Below are 26,006 nucleotides of genomic sequence, written 5' to 3'. Positions count from 1 at the left end.
GTTGGCCATGTTGAGGTATATTAGAAACATCTGTAATATGGAAAAATTTCAAAATGATTTCAAACCTGTTACGACTCATCAATTTTCTAAACCAGGTGGTTGATTGGGAGGACTTTTGGCTCCAGTAACTCTCAATTGTTGGTTTACAAATAAGGCCCATATTCAAAACAATGGCCAGAAACGCCTTCATTTCAGCGACTGTAACATTGGTCCAATCTTTTTAGCCTACTATGTGGAGACAAACGGTTTACATGAGCTGCCAGATAGTTCGTAGCATACCTATTAGTCTCTAGTACAAATGTCGAAATCAATGTAGATGTTAGAAACAGGTTCAAGTATGTAATAGGTTTTGAATCTTGAGGGGGGCAGTGTTTTGGGCCTGGCAGTTCCGCGTATTGGAACGAGTGTTGGAAGCCAGAGTCCTCGTTCTCTATTATTTCGTCCCAGCTGCTTTCTGGGTCATCTTGTCGGGCCCTTGCCTCACCGATATCAATTGCAGGTAAACGTCTTCTTGGTTGACGTCTTCTGATAGGCCTGTGACATATTTCTCTCTGTGTGTTGACATTATTTATATCCTCCTCAGATGAAGAAAACTCGTCAATACATGAACCACGCCTAAGCGGAGTACTCGTCAAATTAGTTAGAGAGGGATTTGGAGTCCTATAGATACTCTCATCTTCACTATCATCTGATGTTGAAAAATTGCCTACATCTGGCCTAGGCGTAACAATTGGATTTGGAACTGTACACTTACCAGGACCTGCAGAAGTACTCGGTAGGTCTGGATTATACGTCGGATCTGCGTCAGAGTCATCCACAAAATCAGAGCTACTTGAATCGTTCAAACTATTGTCCGTATTACTATCCTCGTCTGAAAAGACGTTTATTCCCGATTCAACAACATTTTGGAACAGTGTCCCTTCACTTACCGGAGAACGTTGTCTCTTACTCATCCTGTTATTACCGAATGATTCAGAACGAACAAACTGCAGAAACGTACTGGAAACTAACACTAATGATCACTTCAAGTTCTGTAAATGGAAATCAAACACCTTTACAAAGTATTACTGTTCCTTTCATACCCAAACAATAACCACTGTGGCTCATAAACACGCCATGCACACAACTGACTCAGAGCGCCAGCTGCTACGGCCACGACGCAATAGCCACTGCCATCAAAATATCGCTGATTTAATGTAACCTATACTCTACATAAAAATAATATAAACATAACAAATCAATATTATTATGAAAGTTCATATTGTCCAGAATGCATTAAAATGAACAAAATCAAAATCAGTGGAAACATCAATATCTAATAACCGAAAGTGTAGAGAGCCTATATATAGGCTTCATGGCGGTTTACCGCCGCCCATGGCAAAGCCTATATATAGGCTCTTGGCGGTTTACCACCACCCATGACAAAGCCTATATATAGGCTCTTGGCGGTTTTAACCACCACTCATGGCAAAGCCTATATATAGGCTCTTGGCGGTAAAAGGGTTAATTTCGTCACTAAACTCTCATTCCAGTAATAAAATGTTGGCCATGAAAGACAAAGATATTAAAAAGGCAGTTAGCCAAGAAAAGAATGGGCTGCATAACAGAAACCAAGTGCCCTACTCTGTGCAAGGGAATTCTGTTTCCCCTACTCATTGTGAATCGATGGACTGTGAACCAGGTGAAAGTCACTTAAGTGCATAATGCAAACATCAATAATGAAGAGTTTTGTTGAGGTTAAGCACAAGAGACGTAAAGTTCTATATCCTAAGGCTACTAAGAACAGACCTAGTTTTATGACAGGTCGTTCATCTGTAAATAATAAGAACTTAACTGTTGTTGAAAAAAATAGACACATTTTTGTCTCCAGATTTTCAGAAAATGTTGAATGTGAAGCAGTAAGTGATTACATGAATGGCATTGTGACAGGTAATTATGAAATTAACCAAATTGAAGAATAGGTATCCAGAGTATAGCTCTTTTAAAGTTGGGGTTCCCCTATCCTTGTGGTCCAAAGTTTTTGATGCTGATTTCTGGCCTTTAGGTGTCTACATTAGTCGCTTTATATATCCTCGTAGGAATCACAGTTCTGTACCTAGGAATTCTTTTTTGGGACAAGGTCAAGACGCAACTATAATACAGTAAAGCCGAATAGTACTTTGAAAAAGCCATTTTGGTTTAATAAAAATTGTAGGCCTAGCAAGTGAAGAATTTCATTGTTTTGAAGATCGTGAGAAGCTACCTAACCAAAGGCTTACACCCAGCCATACCACTATAGATCATTGTTATCCTGCTTATAAGGTTGATTCTCTGGAGGTTTCTCTGAGTGACTATAAGAGAGATATTGCCAACCTACGTCAAGTTAGATCACTTGATGCTGACATAACTGACGCCATTACCAATCACTTGTATTAATTAAATCCACATATTCGTGGATTCCGACGATTGAGTAATGAACCCTCGATCAATGCACACCTGGAATTCAAGTTGACAAGTCGAGCTACTCATGGCCCTGCTCTTGGCGACAGTAAAGAAAGGTATTGAAGTGCACGCCGTACTTAGTTGTGATGACGCAGTCACTGAGCCTCATCGACATACCGTCTGGAAAAGTGGGGGCTGGAAGACCTTCTACCATCGATCTCTGTAGTCCTCTAATGGAGCCCTTCCAGTACCCACTGCTTTAACCGCAAGGCACTTTGGGTTGGCACATCGGCATGCTGGATAACGGCAAAAAACTTTCTCAATATAACTACTCACGTTGTCTCTTGCTCTCCAATCCTCGTTTTTCTTATCTTCGTTTTATAAGATTTTCACAAACAAAGTCCTCAGCCCAAAATGCCATGCAGATAGGACCAACTGAACGAGCTACATGACGCTCAAACGCCAGTGGTCCGGCAGGAAGGCAGGTTAGAGATGACATCGCTTGTGAGGAAACAGTCCAAGGTGAGGGTGGGGCACAGCCTGGAAAGATTTACCTCCCAAATACGTTTACTGGTAAGGCCCCAAATACACGAAGATACACTACGAGAGAACGCGATGGCTCTCGTAATCACGTCTGGGTTCACACCAATGTACTTTCTTACTTTTACGTATAGCGCGACTTGCGAGGAGAACAAGAGAGCGTGTCCCAACGGCAGTGGAAGCAGTGACCCTAGCACGGCTTGCAGTTTTCCAGATAAAACTTCTAGAACATCTACGATATCTGCGGAGCGGAGCGATGTTCGGCTGCACGAGCTATATCGTCTACGTCATCGAAATGCAAATGAGGGGCCTTTCTCACGCCCACATTGTGTTTAAGATTGACGGAGACGGTCCAGTACAAGCAGACGAAATCGACTCTGGAATCCGTGCGGACATCCCCTCGGAAGAAGAAAGCCGGTGGAAGACTCAGGAAGTTGTTTTTTGCAGCACATGATCCACGGTCCTTGTGGCACGGATCATCGCACCGACTTCCTGTGGTGGGACGCTGTGAAGGGTCACTGCACAAAGTTCTATCCTAAGCCTTCATGCCAGACAACTGACGTAGATGACAGAGGATTCGTTCAGTAACAGGCGGGACTATAGAAATACAGGTCAGATCAAGTCACACAACAGGTATGTTACTGTTCACGATGGATGGGTTTGTTCCTTATAACACCGTACTATTGCTTAAGTATGAAGCACACCATTAACTTGGAAGCTTGCGTCTACCCTTCGCGTCATCAAGTATCTATTCAAAAACCTGATTGAAGGGTGGATCACTTCAAAACGCCACCGTCACTCCTTTGTGGCAACAAGATGACAAGGTAGAAAGCTATGTGACTAAGAGAATGGTCGGTGCAAGCGACGCTTGCTGGCATCTCCTGGACTTTTCAATCTCCAAGTCAGAACCGTCGGGTCGGGTGTCCTACCTGTTCATCTTGAGGTAAAGCAGCATGTGCGTTTTGCGGTCCCGGTGATCTGACAGACGCAATTAGTAGATCAAGTTCCAAGTTATTACTGTACAGGGGCCTGTTGACAACATCTTCGACACTATGACATATCAAACATTTTTTGAAAAATTCATTTTACACGTGAAACGACCTAACACGGATTATGTATACACACATACAGATGGAAATCACTTCATCACTGTTCGCCCAGCGTGGAGAGGAAGGTATGCACACCTTTTTGGGTCTCGCCTAATCGTGATGAGCTGTACTACCTGCGGATGCTCCTGATGTCTACGCCTTGCCGCGGCTATATACATTTTTCTATTTAAAATTTAAATTTAGGTATATTCGTATAATTGTAAATGAAGAAGCCTGGAATGATGTTCATGGCTTACAAAATAAATTATGTAAAATATACGTTTTTAAACTAGAGAAATACTGAATTATACTTTTGGCTTGGATAGCAAAGTTCATTGTACGGAAAACATTTTCAGGTCCTCGGCACCCACTACGTATAAGTTTATTATATTTTTTGATCACTCCTAACCATGCACTATTTGAACAAGTTTCACTCTAGTTTATAACAGATATTTATTAATCTATATCAATAAAACCCTTAAATACTAACGTATATGATAAACTGTTTAAGTGGAATCAAACATAAATGTTCTAGATTAATACCTGTTATCAATGACAGTTGGAATTTTCGTATTGACTCAACGAATAAATGAATTAGTCACCTGGCCTTTTTGAATTGTACAGGAAACAGTTTAGTTACAAACTTTACCTGCTTACAAAAGCAGTGTAGCCCCTTGCATCTGTTTTGAATAAATATGTATTTTTAGCATAGGAATCAAAATGAGCATATAAAAAATTGTAAATAGGTTACAATAAATAACGAAACGATATGCTGGTATGGTAATGATTCTCAAATGGAAGATGTGTGGAAGATAATATTTATTAACTAAAATATGAATATTATACCCTGTCAAACATTTGTTAAAATGTTTTGATGTCCACTGCATGTTTCCTCAGGACATTACTCAAGTCAAAAGTGCTACCACATGGGTTAAAAAATAACGAACATTATGTATAACACACAAACACATCACAAACTGTAGGCTCACCGCGCGCTCACGATCACGCCAGGGCGGACAGTAGACAGGTTGAAATCTGCAGCTGCTATGTCACTATTCTTAGTGATGCGTTCTACTGTATTAGTTTATCAGCTGATGACAAAATATATTGTCCGAAAATACTGTTTAAAAATACAATGCAAACTAAACTGAAAGCCTCTCTTATACAATAATTCCAGTTTGAGTTTTGATGTTTGAAATGTTTGTATACTCGTAATTCATATTCTTCGTCAGTTTCGAGTTTAATGGCTCTTTCTTGCAATTATGTTAGATTCCAAAATTATCGATAATCTCCCCCATTGTATGACTGTGAATGTAAGATTCTGGGTAAAAGACGATTTTTATTACTTAACCGCGGGTTAGTTTGACGTTTCTGTAATCTAGTTTTTGAAAGCCCGCTCAGATTGCCCGAGGAATGAGCTGTCACAGTCACTACATTTTAACTTATAATACCAGTTTTATTGCTTGGTTTTCAGTGGTTGTTCCCATTTCTTATCCGGATATTACGTTTCTGTTATGGTTTAAATGTATAAGAATCTTTCAGTATTTTTCTGAATCCATGCTGTATGGTGGTTGTTATAGTTTTCTTTTTGCTATTACTCGTTCTATTGTAATCTATGTGAGTACTTTTATTTAAAAAATAAATCTGTCCATTAAGTTGCTATTGTGTCCATTAGATGAGGCTTAATTTTTTTATAATTAATGTTGACCCCTCGTACTTTCTTTGAATATGTGCGGGAAGACGTGAAGTACCCACCAGATGTTTAGCGCTCCGATCTGTTTTTCTAGCAACAACTCTGTTGGGCCTTTGGACAGTGACTAGTCCTGACTCGTCCATGTTATATATATCAGCTGAAATAAATTTGTTACGATCCAAAACTTTGGCAAGGTTGTCCAAAAAAAACCTGCTATTAGAACTACTAATAAAAATCCCAATTCTCAGAAGAAATATATAACAAGGCATTAATAATGTTTGAAGATATTTGTATTCTCATTTCGAACATGCCGCTCATACCATTTCAACATGCCAGCGCCGAACCACCCAGCAGCAGATATCATCAACAGCGATGTTCAAACGTGAAACACCAATTCGATATGACTTCTTTGGCTTCTTTTGTTGCTAATAATGAACGATTGCTTACTGTTGAGCAACGAAATGTGTATGATGGAATAAACGTATCAATGATGGATTCTTTTTTTTTGGGTGCGCCAGGTGGCACTGGCAAAACATTTCTCATCTCACAGATACTTGCGCGCATTCGATCACAAAATCATATTGCATTGGCAATTGCTTCAATCAGGCATTGCAGCCACCTTACTTGATGGTATATACGGACGTTGGGATCAAAAGGGTTAAAAGCGTGTAAATCTACACATCTACAAAGACGGCAGTATCAATGTCTTATATTAGATAGTTATATTATGTTTCGCTTATATTTACGTTATATATTTTAGGTATTTGGGCTGTGGAATGAACTTCAGTGACCTTGAAATTCGAATATCAAGTATCAAGAAAAACAATACGTCTCGTTGTTGAGGAGACCTGTGAAACAATTTCGGGAAAACTGCAGTCAGTCAACTGAAAATGCCAATCCCTACAAGTGATGAATGGCTTTTGAAGGCAAACGGAATATGAGAAGTTAACCAACTTCCCAAATTGTGTTGGTGCCATTGACGGCAAACACGTGCGGATACAATGTCCACCAAGTTCAGGTTCACTATACTACAACTTCAGGAAGTATTTTTCACTTGTATTGTTTTGCAGTCAGCGACCGCACAGTGCAACTTCACTGCAATTAGATGTTGGTGCATATGGCCGGGAGGGCAATTCCACAATCTTCAAAAACTCAAACTTTTACAAAAGACTGAATGCCGGCCAACTGAACCTCCCAACAGAGAAACCGCTTTCACCAGAAAGGCCCCACAGTACCTTTCGTATTTCTTGGCGATGAAGCTTTTTGGTTTAACTACACGTGTGATGCGCCCTTACCCACAGAAGAAACTCACAAAAGAGAGAAGTGTATATAACTATAGGCCACTGCAGAGCCAGACGTAACAGTTGAATGCGCATTTGGAATTATGAGCAACAAATGGCGAGTAATGCATTCCTGTATCCTGGTGAACCCGATCTTTGCAACGAAAATCATTCAGTCTTGCTGTGTATTGCATAATTATGTAAAAAGGCGGGATGGTTACATTTTTGAAGAATCGCTTACATGTGACATGGATTGCTTGGTCGGAGCAGCAGCAGTAGGAAGTGGTCGTAGTAACGGACTTGTAGTAAGGGGACTTGTTCTGTGAGTATTTCAATGGACCAGGAGCCTTAAACTGGCAAAATCAATATGCCTAAGCACAATCACTTGAAAAAAGTAGGACTTAGGTAAAAAAGAAGAAAAAGTAAAACTTAGAAAAAGTATAACAATATTATTTCCTATGTAATAAAATTTAAAAATAAAAAGTTTTGTAATTGACTACTTTGAATACATCCTGTTTATGTTATTGTAGCTCCTCTCAAATTAGACCTTTGTATCATAATCTAGTGTCAGTTCTATAAACAGTATTGATCAACTCGTGAATAGGTTTAGTGAAGGTTTGGCAAGGAAGAACAGTGACCTTGGACGACTCATAGCGCAGAAATAGACTTTTCACCCCTCCCCTTTCTACCAACCTACCGCCGGCACGACGGCGACGCCGGCGCCGGTGCCGTCCCTGGGCTAGCCATGCGTCGTAACTTCGATATCTACAGCAGTAGATTTTTAAGTGCCAAAAACTGTGATCATGTACGCAATGGCACAATTAAATTACTAATGTTCTTTACAATACGTTACAAATAACATACGTTTAACATACATTTCAATATTTAAACCTTTTACGTCAAATAACCACACAATTAAACAAATAACCATATAATCAAACCGTAATTTAAGGAAAGAGATGATTTCAAAACGGTGTTAAGTTATTATCACAACAAAGTTGTAATTTCATTTTTGTCTTAATATACTTCCCATATTTATGTACGGTACTATTATTAATTATTGTCTTCGTTACTATTGTAAAAACAACAAAGATAGTTAGTTGTACTTGGTGCTTAGAAAAAAATATGTTTACATCATTACACCTTTGTTTATAAATATATCAAACTTAGTTACCTGCTTCGTCCTTCATTTGGGGAGTCATTTTCCTCCCAGTTGTCGTGCACAGCTGCTCCTACCTCCATCCAGCACTGAGCTTTAACATTTCTGTTTGAATATTCTTTTGACTGGACGTCATAAAGTGGAGGTCGCTTTCTCTACTTCTAAGATGAACTTCTCAGTATCAAAACATGTTGATGGACTCTCACACAGAAGCACAATAACTACTCACTCAAGACTGCGACTGCGGCGGGCCACGCATCTAGCGTCCGTATAGTCCGGGCCCTAGCGTTGCGCAGCGCTATCTACGTCGCGCTGCTAACGTTTTTACCAGGGCTGGTCGCGTAAAAAATGCGTCGACGCCGAGTTGGAGGGCAGCGTGCCGCGTAGACTGCGCTCGTTATAGTCGCTCAAATTGACTTGCATTGCCATCCAAAATTAAAATAGCGCAGCGTATTTAACGCGACGCATTTAGCGTCCGTATAGTACCAGCCCTAATAGTTGTTTAGCTAGCGCGGCGAAAACGAATCCACAAAGATAAGGCCCATTCTACACGAGCCACAAAAACGCGACCGTTTGGTCGCGAGCGACACGCGTGTGTTCACAGAACCACAGAGTTTTAATTGGGTATTCTATACGGGCAACTTTGCGGTCGCGTGTGGACGCGTTCGTTGGCGTGCCGACGTTTTCAACGCAAGAGGTTGCGTTAAAAAGTCGCGCGCCGGAGACCGGCCCGTGTCATTTCTACATGTAGCAACTTGCAAGCGTTTGGCCGGCCGAGCTGATTTGTTCTTCACCAGTCCACGACTAGTAGTCAAGATACTTGTTGTGCTTTGTGTCTTTGCAAACAAGATGTTTGATACTGAACGATTTATTTGTGAAATCGAGGGCCAACCTCCCCTGTATGATATTAAAAGTAAGGAATATTCTAATATGGATGTAAAAAGCTAAGTGTTGGGTGAAAGTATCAGAAGTAATGTTTGAATATTGGACAGATTTCGTACGTACACATGACCCTCTCCTCCTCGTGATAGCTGAATTTAAAATTTAGATTATTTAAGTGTATAATTTACTTGTATGATACAATTATTGGATTAACTTATATTAAAACTTGTAGAATGAAACGCATATTTTACAGCTAGTTTAAAATGTAATTTTATCCTAAGAAGAAAAATATTTTCTTCATACAAATAGGAGTGTTTAGACAGTATTACAGCCCAAACCAGGACATATCTATTGACGAATCTCTAATCGGAACAAAAACCCTTACCCAATTACTGCAATATTTGCGAAATAAAAAACATCACAAGTGGGGTATTAAGCTCTGGGTACTATGTGATGCAGTGACTCATTATTGTTTAGGGTTTCACTGTTATAAAGGGGCAAAAAATGAATCTGAAAAGGCAGAAATTAATAAAAAAGGTCCTTGCTCATGTTGTAGTTGTTAGGCTACTAGAAATGGGGAATTATTTACATAAAGGACATCATTTATACCTGGACAATTTCTTTACAAACATCCCTCTTGAAGATTATCTTTATTCTAAAGAGACATTTGTCACCGGAACAATTAGAAAAAATAGACTTGGAGTACCAACTGAATTTTTGGGGAAATACAAAGTTGGGGAGAAAAAAGTATATGAGAAGCGCTGCTGAATTGTTAGGACTAGCTTACAGAAAAGAAGGCAACTCAAAAATCGCAGGTAGTACTCATATCTACTAACTCAGAGGCTAGCAATGTCCACAGAAGTAAAATTAAGAGAAATAAAGTAATTATAAACAAAAAACCAAAGATTATAGACCAGTACAACCAAAACATGGGTGGTATCGATACGGCCGATCAAATGCTAAACTCATACTTAGACGAGCGGCGTACAAGTAAATACTGGAAAAAAATCACTTTCAAACATCATTTCCCATATGGTACTGAATGCCTATATATTGTATAAAAATAATTGCACTGGGAAACCAATGACTAGACTTAATTTTTCTAGATCAGCAATTGAAAGTCTGCCTGAAGATTGGCTTTCCACAAAAGAGATGCCTGCAAATCTAATGAGTAGAGGTGACAGTCCTCTTGGAGGATTTGGACTCAATATAAAATAAAATTCCTGACAAGAAGGAGAAACACTGTGCAGTTTGTTGCAAAAAAAGAAAATGCAGATGGCTCAAGGGTGAGAAGGAGGACACGGACAATGTGTTTACGCTGCAAACAAGGTGTGCACGCAGAGTGCTTTCAAAGTCATAAGTGTGTGTAGTTGAGAAAGGTTTAAGCTAAAGTGTACTTATGGTAGGCTAGGTGTATTGTATAGATACTCTTAATGTGATATGTGATACATGAAACTAAAAATTGTCCTTTTCATTTGTAACTCTGTAATTGCAAAGTCTTGTAAATATGAATAACAAACAATCTTTAATTTTACAAAAAGAAAACTAGGCTAGGCCTATATATGGATTTTTCCAGTTATTACGGTAAGTGTCACTAAAATATGTTCTATATATGCATGGGTGTGTTTTCTTGTTTTTCAATCAGTTGTACAAATTTTATTAACTATACATAAGTATGTCACTGAATTAAAATGTGTTCGGACAAATTATTTATAAAGTGACATAAAATCCTTATTTATTGTGCAAATCCCTTCAAATATTTATTAATTATACAAAAATTGTATAAAATCAAAATTTAGTAATAAAATTACCTAAACAAGATTTTTATCTTACTTATTTCAGTCTAAAATTAAAAAAAATTAATTAAAAAGAATTATAAATTTTTAAAAATTAACATTATAAATTTATATGGTCAAGTATAATTTTATACTATAAATATTGCTCAGTATATCAGCTTGAACATGTTCTATAATATGCATGGGTGTGTGTTTTTCTTGTTTTTTTTTTTTTCAGTTGTATAAATGTGATTAACTGTACACAAGTATGTCGCCGAACCTGTAAAATTTGTTCGGGCAAATTATTTTTAAAGTGACATAAAGTCCTTGTTTATTGTCCAAATCCCTTGAAATTTTTACTAATTACACAAAATAGAGTATAAAATCGAAATGGTAATAAAAATTCCTAAACATAATTTTGTATCCTACTTATTTTTAGTCCAAACTTAATAAATAAACATAAAATTAAAAAAAATCTAAACTTAAAAAAAAATTTCACATCATATAATTACATGGTCAAGTATAACTTTATACTATAAATATTGCTTAGTATATCAGCTTAAAAATAATACCAAACATTACAAAGTTAGAGCATGTTTTTGCCTGAGTTACAATGTGTTTTGTAAATGCATGTAAAAGTAGCAAATTGAAGCTGGCCATAGAGCATCAATTTTCTCATATATCAGCTGGCTCTGAGCATTGCCATCATGCACTGATCCTTGGCTTTTTAATAACATTTATTTTTATTTCCTTGGCCTTAAAAGGGTTAAAGCTGTAGTCCCCGAATTATTATTTTTCTAAAAGAATTTTTGTTAAACATTAGTCATAAGAAAGAAGAAAGGATTTTCGCGTTAAAAACATTTTATAAAAGTGGTGCTACTGCAGTTGTTAATGAATGGGGAATACACTTTAGATCAAAACCACCGTCTAGAAAAACAGTGTACGACATACGAGATATATTTGAACAACATGGATCTGTTATGGATGACCAAGGTCTGTCCGCCCAACAACAGTCTCAACTGATGACAATTTATTGCGAGTATGTTTAGCTGTAACCAAAAGTCCTCGAAAATCGACCAGACGATTAGCATCTGAGCTGGATTTTATCACGAAGATCAGTGCAAAGAATGTCACACAAACAGAATTATAAATCTTACATTCCACGTTTATTACATAGGTAACTTGAACATGATCCAGATCGACGACTTCAGTTTTGTAGATTGATGCTTAACCAACACAAATAAGATCCTAACCTTTTTAATAAATAAATTATTTTGTCTGACGAGGCCAATTTTAAGTTAAGCGGACAAATTATCAGACATAACTGTACTTATTGGTATACCGACACTTAAATTCCTTTGCTAGAGCAACAGCTGAATCAACCTGGTGTGAGTGTTTGGGGGGCAATATCATCATTTGGCGTACTTGGACCATATTTCTTTGAAGGAACAGTGACAGGAGATAAATATTTGGATATGCTTCAGAATTACGCGGTACCAGGACTCATGACGTTTGCAGAAAACTTTCAAGAACTTTACTTTCAACACGATGGTGCTCCACCACATTACGCCACTGCCGTTCGCGATTATTTAAATCAAGAGAAAAGTTATTGGTCGAAGGGCAGATATTGACATGCCCCCACGTTCACCAGATATCACACCAATTTATCCTTTCCTATGGGGAGTAGTCAAGGACTCTGTTTATTCTCGAAAGCCTCATACTATTGACGCACTGAAACACTACATACATGACGCATTTTATGATTTGGACAATGATCCCACACTATGCCGTAGAGTATGGAACAGTATTCCAGAAAGACTTCAAAGATGTATTAATGAAGACAGAAAACAATTTGAATATAAAAAATAATTGTAAGTATTGTTTGTAATAAAACATAAATTCAAATAAATCTAGTCTTGTTTTAACCAACTGTCCAGTGACTTTTGCGCCACACTGTATATTAAATAAAGTTTTTATATACGTCTTTTTCAAAAAAATTGTACATTTATAACAAAATACATGTTTTACTTTGTTATGAACAATACCTTCTTTTAGCAACAGCACACCGAACGAAATGGTTGACCACGTGTGTTTTTATAGACTATCTTTCTGTCTACGGATATGGTTATTTTATGATACGATGCATAGCTTACAAATTTTAGACATAAATGTTCTGTGTATATATGCGTTATGTTTAGAAAAGATGAATAATAGTTGACAAGTATGTATTCTGTGATGTATCACCGTGAACTCCGCTGTGGAGATGGACACTCTTCCAGGCTCTGCCCGAAGGAGTCTACCACACCGGCCAGACGCTGAAATTCGGTGAAGCTTACTCCTAAAATTACAGGGGACGCGTGAGCTACAAAAGGAGCTACAACTTACCTATGCTGCCGCTGCTAAGAAGATCCAGAGCCCCGCACCTTCCAAGGATGAGCCTCCCAAACCACGGGAAGCCTTGTACCGTTAGTTAGTTCCATTTTATATAATGCATCATTTCACAACCTATTTAGCCAGTACAACTTAATGTTATTTTTTATCCAATGTTCCGGAACTAAATTATCGACGGACTAACTACCTAATTGGCACGCGTATGAATATTTTATTGTAACCCTTCGTAGCAGCACAACTACGTGACCGATTTCACTTCGCGCGCTATGTCCGTGAGTAAAATTTATATTTTCGTATTATTAAATTAGCCCTTTGATGTCAAACATATAAAAATGAATGTAACGTAAAGTTGTAAATAGTAAAGTAACTTACCCTTGAAGATCTTTTATTTGCTTGATTGAAATGGATACAAGTTGTGGCGTCGTCCTTCTGACGAGCACGTTGACATGATAAGTTTTTTTGTCTCATTAAATGGCTAATACCGTCGCGAAATTGTTTTAGACGAGCTCACGTATTGTTTGAGTGGATGGCTACCACTTTCATAACTTCTACTCCTCTTCTAGTAATTACCGACTAGAAATAACCCTTCTTAGACTACAGCTTCAATGTCTCTTGCCAAGACACCGACGCCCGGGTTGTGAGTCTACATATTGCGAAGGGAAGTAAAATCTTAAAGTTTTATAAAGTAAAATATCGTAGGCATAATTCCATAGAACATTGGATATTTTTGGCCCACCTATCAGACATACATTTTTAGTTCTTGTACTCTAATTTGGCAGCAACGTGGCAAGGCATACATTTAATTTACCAACTAAAAGTGGTGCTTGTAAGTTTCATTAATTAAATTGAATTTATAAGTAAACTTTGCAATTCGAGTATTTATTACTACGACCTCAGAAGTCACCACCCCCATGTGTTATCGTCATTCGGTACAGCCTCTACCCCTGTAATCCCTGAAAGCGACGCTCCAGAACCCTTCACCGACCATCAAGAAGAAGACGACTTCCAGCCGGTGAGACGACGTCGACACCGCCCAACCCGGAAATCGTGGAGTTCGTTCTCCAGCGAAGACCCCGACCTCCAAGCTACGTCAACCCTCCGCCAACCAACAACCTGAGATCCCCAGGAACGAAGCTACCTCTACTGTTAAGAAATCAACAACACCCAGGCCCACGCCGAGGCTACGTCTTGAACTGCTTAAGCCGGCTCCCAGTACAAGCCCCTGTTCCACTGCCACCTTGGAAAAAGTGACCACACAGCCTGCTGCCCACCTGCCTCAAGGAAGGGATCTCCCAGTTAACCAACATAGTGGCGATGATATAGCGGCTTATGAACATGGTGTGCTCATCCATGCATGGTAAACTGCGAATCATCTGCTGAAACGATGTAAGAAGATTACGTAAGCAAGAACTGGATATTTATAACCAAACCATTTACAGTTTTATTGATATCAAGTTTAAAACATATTTCAATTGTGAAGGTATGTAATAAAAGAATTACTCTAATAAGTAGAACTAAAATGTTACTTTACATTCCACATAGTGATATGACCACAACCATTTGTATGCCTAAGAAACCGACCAAATGGTGACCAAAGATTTGGTCAATAGTTTGTAAAAGAATTAACTATGAATTAGACGGAGAGGATTATTTAAAAAAATATCAATCTTTACATTCCTCAGAGTTTTTCAAACATATAGACAATGAAAAGGATACTTCAAAATTATTATTCAAAGCATTAATTTAAATAAATATTACAGTAAAACTGACTTGCTCTTATTATCTAGATGAATTTAAACATATCCGGAGATCTTTCCAGAATTATGTACAACACACACACACACACACACACACACACACACACACACACACACACACACACACAAATCATACTAAATGCATCACACAGATGCATAAAAAATCATTGGATTTTTTGCGTCACTTTTTCAGTCTAAGAAAGTACCGTAAAAAAAGGAAAGGTACATTTGAATCGGTATATGTTAAAAGGCCATCAGTCACTTTTTTAACAATTCCACTTTTTGGTAGATTTAGATTCGTATTTCTAGATCTACATTCTGTGTTAATAAGGCATCAGTCAGTCAAGAAATAAGCCCACAACACAAGGTCGAATATTCTGTAATTTGTTAAAAAGACATCAGTCTATGACTCATGCCCTTTTAACTATAAATGTTGGCTGTAGTTTTGTTTAGCTACAGCTGTTAACATTGAAACAGCTGTCTAGCAGCTTGAATATTGTGAGCAGGTTTTAAGATTATAGTTGTCAGATTCTTTGGTTAGTTCAACAGAGTATACGAGTTAGAAAAATATGATAGAAAATATGGAAAGTGTCAATCTTGACGTTTCTCGTAAAAGGAAGCTCACAGATCCTAGTGAGTACAAAAGGAATCAAACAAGGAAAGCCATTATCAAAGGGGGAGAGATATGTGAACCATAAAGGCAATGAAACTCCAGCTAAGAAACCTTCATTTACTTGTGGGTAAGTAATAATTTAAATGAGATTATCAACATAAACTTATAAACTTTGTTTACCAATATAATTGGTGTGTGTCTTTTTAAATAACTTATATGATAAAATCCTCAGAGTTACTTTAAGTTACAAGTCTGAGCCCAAAGTAGGCTATTACTGAAATAATTAGTTTACATTAGCCTAAAAACTCTCTTTTTGTTACAGATGCAAGAGAAAAAACAGAGGACAACGTGACTGAGAATTTTGCTAGGTTTCACGACCTCGGTACGAAAAATGAACAAGACATGTTACAATATGGACTTATTGATGTGGAGGAAGTGGCAATACGTAGACCAAGAAATGAAAATCCAAGAATAAACAGTGCTAGTATCAAATACCGCCTTTTGATTGGAACTTCAAGACATACGGTATGTTAGAATGCTTTTGTCAATGCTTTTGGTGTCAGAGAACTCAAGAAGGCCTGTAAAACTCCCGAAGATAAAAAAGGAAAGGCAGTGTCTTTTTCCGTGTCCGATGAAATAAAAAGCTTGGTGTGTGAGAACATATTAGTTCATTTCCTGTGAAGGAATCTCACTATTTGGGAGGAAACCAAATTTTACCTGAATGCGAAATTAAATTTAAAAATAATGTATAACTTGTTTTGTGAGAAGTACCCTGAAAAGAAGGTGAGTTATAGTTTTTTACTACACCTTTTTTAAAGATAATTTTAATCTCAGATTTGGTTGGCCTTAAGTCGACACATGTAAAGAGCTTAAGCTGAAAATTAAATCTCCGCACTTGAATGAAGTTGCAAAATGGAGTGCTGTGGCCGAGCTTCTCGTACATAAGCGACGAAGCCAAAAGTCGTATTCTGCACTACAGAAGATGCTAAGGAAGAAAACAATATTCTTTCAACTGCACTTGATTACATGCAAAACATTTCCCTCCCAAAGATGCCTGTGTAGAAACTGTTTTATTTGCGACAACTTACAATGAATGTGTTTTGTATAACAGACTTAACCTCTTATGGGCGGGTGTTGCGATTTTGCAACAAACCGAATTTAATTTTTTTTCCTCCATGAAAACTATTTTTATTGGTCTGTGGACTGTTGTTACAGTTTCACAACAAACCGGTGGGAAATTTTGTGATAATGTAGTGGCAGAACTGCTGAGTTGAAGCTGTTTATAAGCCATTTTGTTAGTTGGTGACACAGTTTTCAGAAATAAGCCGGTTACTGGATTTTAATTGGTTTTTGTTCTCAAAAAAGGTAAGTCACAGATTTAAAATAAATACTGTCAGTGTTATTAGTTCATAAGCTACAGATTAGTCTAGTTTATTAATGTTTTCCACCTGATTAAGGTAGTTTTATAACCTAAAATAGGTTTGTTCTTTTTTTGCAACAACAGGCCATAACGGAATATTGGTTTGTTCTTTTTTTGCAACAACAGGCCATAAAGGAAAATGAACCTAATAGAAAACATATTTCCATATTTATTTGTTTATCTCATTATTTACTAAATTAGTGATATTGAGCATGGAGTAATTCACTTGTGTTTTTTTAAGATGCGTCGGTCGAAGAGGATTCTAGCTGACATACCTGACCTGGGACTGTTGCCTCCAGAATCAAGTGAAGAAAGCGAGGCAGACGATAGTGATGCTGACCCCGACTATGACCCAAATACAGTTGGAATGACTAGGCTGCAAAGAATTCTAGCTGCTCGGGAGCAAAGTGGTAGGCTTTAGGTTATATACAGCCTATCTAAGCAAGTGTGCTCGTGAGTGTGTGTTGTGTGTGGCTGAAAGGGGAGGATTGTAAGTTGGGTAAATATAAACAGCCCAACTCATGCATCAAGACCATAACCTATAACAATTATTATTTATACAATTATAATTTTGTAACCTATTGATTTCTACAGGTAAATATAGGCCTACACAAGGAGGCCTACCTTTTGCATGTTTATCTGCACAATATTGTTTATGTTCCAGATGATGACTCACGTGAGGACGAAACTGCGAATCAACCAGAAAAAGGAGAGATACATCAGGAAGAAAATGACGAAGAAGCACACCCTGAGGAGCCTGCTGTCGAAGATGCCCCTGTTACACCCCTTCCACTGTGGGACAGATGTCGCTCCAGAAGATAGTGAAAAAGAGGTATCTGCATGGCTAGGTGCCCTCCCAAACCCTGACGAGTTTGAAATTGATACACCAATTGAGTACTTCAAATACTTTTTTGACGAAGATCTTTTGAATACCATTACAGATCAGTCTAACCTGTATGCTATACAGATAAACCCTAACAAACCCCTGATTTTGACAACTCCAGAGCTAGAGCAATATCTAGGTGTTTGTATTTTGATGTCGATTTACAATCTTCCTAGAGCCAGTATGTACTGGGCTAAGAGTACTAGGATAGATAAAATTGCAAATGTGATCAGCAGGGACCGCTGGAAGGAAATTAAATCAAAATTGCACTGCAACGACAACTCGAAACTGAGAAGAGATGATCCCAACTGTGATAGGCTGTTTAAAATCCGGCCCTTAGTTGACTCATTGCAGGAAAAATTTAGGAACCTACCTAAAAGTGAGTTTCTTTGCATTGATGAACAAATAGTCCCGTTCAAGGGAAAATCCGGTCTGAAGCAGTACAACCCAAAAAAACCCAAGAAATGGGGTTTCAAAATTTTTGTTCTGTGCGACACTTCTGGTTTGGTTTATGATTTTGAGATCTACTGTGGTAAAATACAGCCTGTTGCTGGGTTCGCTGATATTGGTGCGAGTTCAAATATTGTACTAAAGCTTGTTGACTCAGTACCTAGAAATATGAACCACAAATTGTTTTTCGACAATTGGTTTTCTTCCTTGCCTCTCTTTGTTGAGCTCAAACAAATTGGCATTGAATCATTAGGCACAGTAAGGAGTGACCGATTCAAAGGCCTGAACTTCCCTACTGACAAAGACATGAAACATGATTTTGGTAGAGGCTCTGTTCTTGAAAAAAGTCATGTGACAAACACTGATGTAGAAATCAGAGCTGTAAAGTGGATGGACAATAGGGGTGTGGTATTAGTCTCATCATTTGAATCCGCTCAGCCCCTCACAAATGTCAAAAGGTTTGACAAAAAAGTAAAGAAGGAAATACTTGTTCCTTGTCCAAAAGCTGTGATTACATATAACAAATTTATGAGCGGAGTAGATCTGCTTGACGGTCTTGTAGCATACTATCGGATTTCCACCAAATCTAAAAAGTACTACATGAAAATGGTGCATCACTTTGTGGACATGGGCGTTGTCAATGCCTGGCTTGTGTACCGCCGTGATTGTTCTCAAAAAAACTATCCGAAAAAAGAAATAAAAGACCTGCTGGAATTTAGGTCCGATGTTGCTGCAGCTCTATGCAGCCAGGGAAAGCAGCAAGCTCGTAAAAGGGGAAGGCCTTCCTTTGAAGACCAAGAGGAAGCTGCATATGAAGAAAAAAAGAAGAAGGGTCCAGCCAAAGCTCCGCCTGAGGTCAACGTCAGGAAAGATGGTTTAGGCCATTGGCCTGTTGTAGCTGAAGACCGACAACGGTGTAAAAAAAGTGGTTGCAAGGGAATAACTACTGTAAAATGCAACAAATGCCAAGTGCATCTTTGTCTTACCAAAAACAGAAAACTGTTTTTAGTTCTTCCTTTCATGGAGTGTAAGGTGTTTGTCGAAAGTATTCTTTTTGTTCCTTGTATTAATACACATACTGATGTTTTTTTTCATATTTATTAGTCATTAGTTTGTAATTTGAAAATAAACAAATACATTTTCAAAGAAACTGTTGTCTCTTTTATTAGTCACCCTAGTTTTCTTTTGTGGCCTGTTGTTGCATTATCGCAACGCACCCCTAAAACTTTTTATTATTGCAGATAAAATTAAAAAAAAAAAAAAATGTCCATGTTATTTGAGGTGCAAACAACTTATTTTTATGTAAACATAATTTTTTTCTTTTTGACAACATAATTCAGGCCATAAGAGGTTAAAAAGTAGAAACAGCAACATCTACCTCTATAATGAAGGAGAAGGCCACAACGAACGAACGGTAACGAAGTTTGCTCTTTTTTGGATGATTACCTTAAATATGTTACGGAAAGTGTGACAGAGCTCCGTATTTTTCGGACAATTGCGCTGGTCAAAATAAGAACCAGACATTGACTAGGTTTCTCTTATTTTTAACTGACAGTAAAAGGTTTTTAAAAATTCAGCACTTTTATCCTGTCAGAGGTCACAGTTAACTTCCTTGTGACAGAGTTCGGCTTAATCAAAACGATGCTTCATAAGCATGACAGAATATTCAGGTAATAATAAAAAGTGCCAAACCTGGAAAATTTATTGTGAAGGAGGTGAGAGCTTCAGAGATTTCTAACTTCAAATCTTGGTGGATAAAGTATTACAAAAATACTCCAGTTTCAAAGGAAACAAAAAAAAACCAAGCAAAGTAAGCCTGTTTAACTTTGTATTTGAATCTACTTTAAAAGGCTACGTAAAGGCATACATCACCATTAATGGTCTCCATTGCCGCACCTTTTTCATGTCTAACGAACACAGTTATTACTGGTCCCAGTGAATTTGCTTACCCAGAGGGAAAAATGCCTATACAAATATCGAAACTCTAAAATTTTAGAATGGCCTGTAATGGAAAATATTACTATGCAAGAAGAAGATGAGTGATAAGTATCATGAAAAACCTACAATAGGACACATATTTAGTTTTTTTTTTGCGATGCATTTTCCTAAAATTTATTTAGGAATTTTAAATTTAATTTAATCAGTTTTATAAAGTTTTCCAAAAGTTTACTTTTCATGACTGATGCCCTTTTAACAAATACCGATCCATTTAAGGATGCACTGTTTTTGTTTTAGTGGTTTCACTGATTTCTTCTCAGTAAGAGAAAAGGCGTCTTGTTTTCTTCTTGTTGCATCTTTTCAATCATATCCGATGATAAAATCATTCCTTTTCAAGCTCTTTGGAAGCGGGTATGGAACTCCATTTCCTTTAGGCGTCAAAAACTAATTCTCATACTCCGGCATGGAGATTCTGTAATCAAAGTTAAATTATTATACTTTAGTATTATAACAAAAAAGAATTTTGTATAAAATAGGCCAATTTATTTTATTAAACAGAAAAAATACCTAAGAAGACTTTCTCTAAACTTTTGGTGGAGGTCGTTTATGAAACCCAGTGCAAATGTAAATCAGTAGGCTAAAATGAACAAAAAACCCTTAACATGCTTTTTGATGAATTGCCTGACATAAAATCTCACTCTTACAAGTACGAGTATACCTTGAAATTAAATGGTGTTCTCACTTAAGTTTGAATATGTATTTACTTAGAGTTTTGGCATATCAGGATACATAATTAACACGTTAGCTGCCGGCGGCATATTTTCAAATTTTCGGCGTAAAATGCCAAATTTAACCGTTAGTTATTTTTAGATATTTTTACTTTAGTTGTGTTTATTATACACTATGACAATAAGATATACTTTAAAACTTTCAAAATAAATCGTTTAAAATTCTGGACCGATCGGGTCGGCATCAATATTTTTTAAGGAATATTGATTGAAAAACAAACTTGCCGACCCGATCGGTCGCCCGTGTATACTGGCGTATATTTCGTTTGAGAGGTTGGTAGCACGTCAGCTGTTCTTACGCAACGACTCTCGAGTATCCCGCCAGCTGTTTCGCGCCTTTTAGCCAAACGTGAGTTTTTTTTCTTGTTTCTATTGTCAGTTTGGCGCTTTTTCGCAGTCTACTTCGAGCTGTTGTTGTTTTCTGCTGAAGTTTGATTAGTTAATCATGAGTGACGATCTAGACAGTGATGACATATTAAGAGCAATCAAAGCCCCTTCTAGTGAATTTGACCTAAATATGGAAGGTGTAAGTGATGATGGTTAGGGCAGTAATGTAAATAGTGAGATGGACGATACGGACGAAGACCACGACTTCCTCCCTAGTGATGACTCAGTGCCAAGCAGTGAATCCGATGACAATGAAGTTGGTATTATGGAGAGTATGGATTGTTCGGATGAAATGATTGATTCTGTTATTGAAAATGTGATTGTATCGAGTGAAATTGAAAATGTAAATATTGAAAATGTCGAAAGAGAAGTTGTAAATATTGAAGGTATAGATAGAGATGTAACTGTTAATTTAGGAGAAGTTTGAAAACAAAGAAGGAAAGGTTGCAAATGAAAAAAGATGAACTTTAAAAATGGCAGCTGTTTGAAGGTAAACAGAAACACATTGTTTTTGACGAAACATCAAACTTTGCTTTTGGCCTGCCCCAAAATGCGAAACCAGAAGAATATTTTTATGAATACTTATCTGATGATCTGATACAAATGATGGTAGACGAAACTAATCGGAAATGCTGCTCAGGTGTTAAGTACACTGAGATTGAATCGTAGTAGCAGACTCCGCAAGTGGCGGCCAACTAATCCAAATGAAATGAAACAATTTCTCGGCCTTTTATTATGGATGGGGCTAGTGCCAATGCCACGGCTGACTGACTACTGGTCGAAAAACTTGCTGTATAATAATTCGGTTGCTGGTAAAGTAAAGAGCAGAAACCGCTTTCAATTGCTTTTAAGATTCTGGCATTTTAATGATAACTTGAACATAAGACAAGATGACCGTCTAGGTAAAATATATCCACTTATCGATCGTCTAAACCACTCTTTCAAGATGAAGAAAACTCCCGGTGAAGATGTAGTGATTGACGAAAGGATGATCCCGTTCAGAGGAAGACTTCTTTTTCGCCAGTACCTACCCAATAAAATCCACAAGTACGGGATTAAGGTATTCAAAATATGTGGACACTACTGGCTACACATACAAAATGAAAGTTTACATGGGCGCCGGGACAGGAACTGAAGATAACCTGACATTAGCGGCATCAGTGGTCATGGATCTCATGAGAGATTATCTAGATAAAGGGCATACCCTGTATGTCGATAATTTTTACACCTCTGTCGATCTTGCCCACATGCTTTTAGCAAGGAACACTCACCTCGTCGGAAGTGTAATCAGCAACAAGTCCTGGTTCACTCACGAAAAAACCATTCCTGGTAATTCCGATGACCAGTTGAATCTGAAGAAGGGTCAAATGAGCTGTCTTGAACACCCAAGTGGTATTGTTTACACCAAATGGTTTGATAAAAGAGAAGTGAAAATGATGTCGACCAAACATCCTGCTGATTATGTTGACACTGGGAAAAACCAGACACGGCGAACCCATTCTCAAACCTCTTGTGGTCGTCGAATACAACAAGGCGAAGATGGGAAAGATGTGAATGAGTGTTTCACTGCTGGTATCTATCGGTGAGGGAGCAGGCAAATGTTCTGAGAAATTTTCAAAAAACTTGGATATTGGTGATGCTTCGAAAACTCCCCCGTCGCTTTGCTTTCCGTACGCTCCAACATCTATGAATATGAATTTACACTTGGCGTCGGCTACTGCATGAAGGTTAACTGAAAAAAATTTCTTATAGTTCAAAAACATTGTACCGCTTTTCCCAGGAGATTTTATTCTCACGTGTTTTCCGTCTATACAACCTACACAGTTGGGAAAGTTCCATTTCTCCTTAAATTCTGCTGCAATTTCAAGAAATCTTTGTTTATTAGGCACTGGTAAGTGGACTGGGGCAAGCTGTTCCCACATGCAATCACAAACTTCCTCGACTATTTTTCCGACGGTGTAGTTGCTCATGCGAAATGTTTCGCTCAATGCTTCAAAGGACATGCCTGTTGATAGATACCTGAAACAATAATACAACCTCAAAAAATCGATTAAAATTAGGAATAAATATTAACTTCACTTGTTTTAAAACCTATTTTTCAAAACTAAAGACCTACTATCTGCTAATTTTTTTTATATAAGTTGTGATTGTATTAAAATATAACTTTACAAGGAATACGCTACTAACTGTGCCAGATAGATTGTATTTTTTTATTGCATTGCTGGTCTAAGTTATAGTTTCAAACTGGAAATTATTATTTCAGGAGACGAAGCACGGAAGACGTGGGAGCACTTGAGAGATACGTTCAGGAAGAAAGTAAAAGAAAACAAATCTGGTTCCGGAGCAAAACCAACATGGACCTACTTTGAATCTTTAACTTTCTTATTGCCTGTAATGAAGCCACGAGTGACAACTGGAAATCTCCCTGTCTCTGATACGCCTGTCAACACTCTTCTAGAATCTGAGGATTATGCCGATTTAACAGAACATGATGAGACGTCTACTCTAAATATCGACGAACCTGATGAGTCACCAAATGTAGAACGAGCTCAACGATCCGATAACACGTCCACACCTAGTCCTACTCCAGTGAACAACGAGTTTCAGCGTCCTCGGCAAAAGAGAAAGCGAGGATCGACAATACAAAACGAGGCTCTTAATTTGGAAAAAAAAAGGAAAGTCCAGCTACTGGAAGCTCGGTTTGCTGTCCAAAAATCCAGCTCAATGGAGGAAGAGGATGAAGACTTATCGTTTTTTAAAAGTTTGCTGCCTGCACTGAAGAAGCTACCATACCTTCGAAAAATGAAATTGAAAGCTTCAATCTTCAATAGCGTCATCGCTGAGCTCGAAGCAGAAGAAAGATGCAACAGGCCATACCAATCCGTAAATACTCCTCTTTCTAGTCCACAATCAGGGAATTTTGGAGGATACAACTTAAATAATCCCTATGCATCAACTTCAAGGCCTACTACACCACATACTGAAACCTGGCCTACCCCTAATGACCAAATACAGACGCCTCCCTACACCAATACTTTCGAGAATCTCTAAGTACAAACATTAACAGATGAAACATTAATGATTAGTTCTCTTTTTTACATAAGTATTGTTTAAAGCTTTTGCTTAAAAATGTTTGACCGTTTGTTAGCTAGTATTTACTTATATACCCTGTTGATAGGTGTAACAACTTTTATTCTCATTTATTACATACATTTTTACAATTAGATTTAATTATTATAATTCTCTTCACGTTAGACAATATTTGATACATGCGCTCAAATTGTATTGTAATAGATTAACATTAAGATTATACATTATAATCTTAGTTATACAAATAACATTAAGAGTCATTAGATTCCATGGGTTATATTTATTTTACATTATTTTACAATTATATTTTGATAAAATAAAAATGTTTTCAATCCTGAATACTATGTTTATTTACTTACCTCAAGAGAATCGATAGCTTTTCGGCAGGTTCTATACAAGTTCTAAAGTTGGACCATTTCTGTAAATCTCCCTTGATGTGGGACAGTATGTAGTCATATGTTTCAACAGTCATTCGATAGTATTTCTTGAATTTGTCAGCATGATCACGTAAGGGTAAACAGGTCACATAAAACTCACTTTGGGTGTGATCTTCATTAAACTCATGTACCCAAAACTGTCTCGTGTTTGAATTTAATAATAAATTCCTGTCTAACAACAAAAAATCCGCTAAATCCTCGTCCATTGTAAAATTCAAACAATAATCAACAAACAAAACTTAAACAAACTTCAAAGTGTTAAAGCCACGATCCGCACTTCTTGAGAGCTGACAGAGTACTGAGTTTCTCATCTCTCTGCCTCTGTCGGGTTGAAATACCGGCTGCAGTGTAGGAGGGTCAAATCTGATCTGTCTGATCGGAACCGGGTTTGGTCGTACCTGACTGAGCGGACCGGCTCCAGTGTAGGAGCGCCCTTAAAGACGTAGAGCGTCGGTCCGTTTGGCCCGACGTGGCAGCTAACGTGTTAAATGCAAACCCCCACCTCATTGTTAAGGTCTTTATAAAAGAAGAACAATGCCACAGACTAGAGGTCTCTATCTCAATCTATTACGAAACAACGGATTGTCAAAATTTTATTGAATAGTTACGCTAAAAGCACTATTTTTCTTAACTCATCTGTTCTTAACACTCTTTCAATGGTACTTTTTGAAATATTAACTTCAGACGCGGCCACACGAAGTGACGAATGAGGATTTACAGTGAACTGTGCCAACATACCAATTTTATCTTCTTCTGTGAAAGAATTGGTCGGCCTGATCGTGGGGCATCATTTAAATTAAATGTAGTTGTAAACTTGTGACCAAACGTTTCATGTACGCCCGATCCACTACCATATCTGGAAATTGATCGTTATAAAAGGCTCACTGCCTGGTGAACGTTTCTGCCTGATTCACCATAGCACAGTATCATTTCAACTTACCATATTTGTAACTAAACAAATCTTAAAGCGTAAAGATACTGTTAAAATATAAGTTAATTTATTGATACATAAGG

General features: G+C 37.6%; 2 protein-coding genes across 2 annotated transcripts; one reads left to right on the top strand and one right to left on the bottom strand.

The window, feature by feature from the left end:
- Nucleotides 1–18,085: 18,085 nt before the first annotated feature.
- LOC124372608 (piggyBac transposable element-derived protein 3-like) lies at nucleotides 18,086–21,892 on the top strand. The gene is made up of 2 exons (XM_046831013.1): nucleotides 18,086–19,246; nucleotides 21,623–21,892. The coding sequence occupies exons 1-2, from the start codon at nucleotides 18,086–18,088 to the stop codon at nucleotides 21,890–21,892; spliced, it is 1,431 nt and encodes a 476-aa protein (XP_046686969.1).
- Nucleotides 21,893–22,393: 501 nt separating this feature from the next.
- Nucleotides 22,394–25,216, bottom strand: LOC124372607. Its single transcript, XM_046831012.1, has 3 exons — nucleotides 24,915–25,216; nucleotides 22,737–23,484; nucleotides 22,394–22,492 (listed from the first exon to the last, which is right to left on the bottom strand). The coding sequence occupies exons 1-3, from the start codon at nucleotides 25,196–25,198 to the stop codon at nucleotides 22,394–22,396; spliced, it is 1,131 nt and encodes a 376-aa protein (XP_046686968.1). The 5' UTR covers nucleotides 25,199–25,216.
- Nucleotides 25,217–26,006: the final 790 nt, after the last annotated feature.

The sequence above is a fragment of the Homalodisca vitripennis genome, unplaced genomic scaffold, assembly GCF_021130785.1.
Source record: "Homalodisca vitripennis isolate AUS2020 unplaced genomic scaffold, UT_GWSS_2.1 ScUCBcl_3589;HRSCAF=9201, whole genome shotgun sequence".
Lineage (NCBI taxonomy): Eukaryota > Metazoa > Arthropoda > Insecta > Hemiptera > Cicadellidae > Homalodisca > Homalodisca vitripennis.
The sequence above is the reverse complement of the archived record's forward strand: the minus strand, read 5'-3'. Positions and strand labels throughout refer to the sequence as shown.

Coding starts and splice junctions, on each gene's coding strand:
- LOC124372608 (XM_046831013.1), top strand. CDS start 18,086: ATGTACTGGGCTAAGAGTACTAGGATAGATAAAATTGCAAATGTGATC. Junction 19,247..21,622: donor GTTTAGGCCATTGGCCTGTT/GTAGCTGAAGAC, acceptor GATGATGGTTAG/GGCAGTAATGTAAATAGTGA.
- LOC124372607 (XM_046831012.1), bottom strand. CDS start 25,198: ATGGACGAGGATTTAGCGGATTTTTTGTTGTTAGACAGGAATTTATTA. Junction 23,485..24,914: donor AAGCTATCGATTCTCTTGAG/GTAAGTAAATAA, acceptor TTATTGTTTCAG/GTATCTATCAACAGGCATGT. Junction 22,493..22,736: donor CTGATTACACTTCCGACGAG/GTGAGTGTTCCT, acceptor TTTATTGGGTAG/GTACTGGCGAAAAAGAAGTC.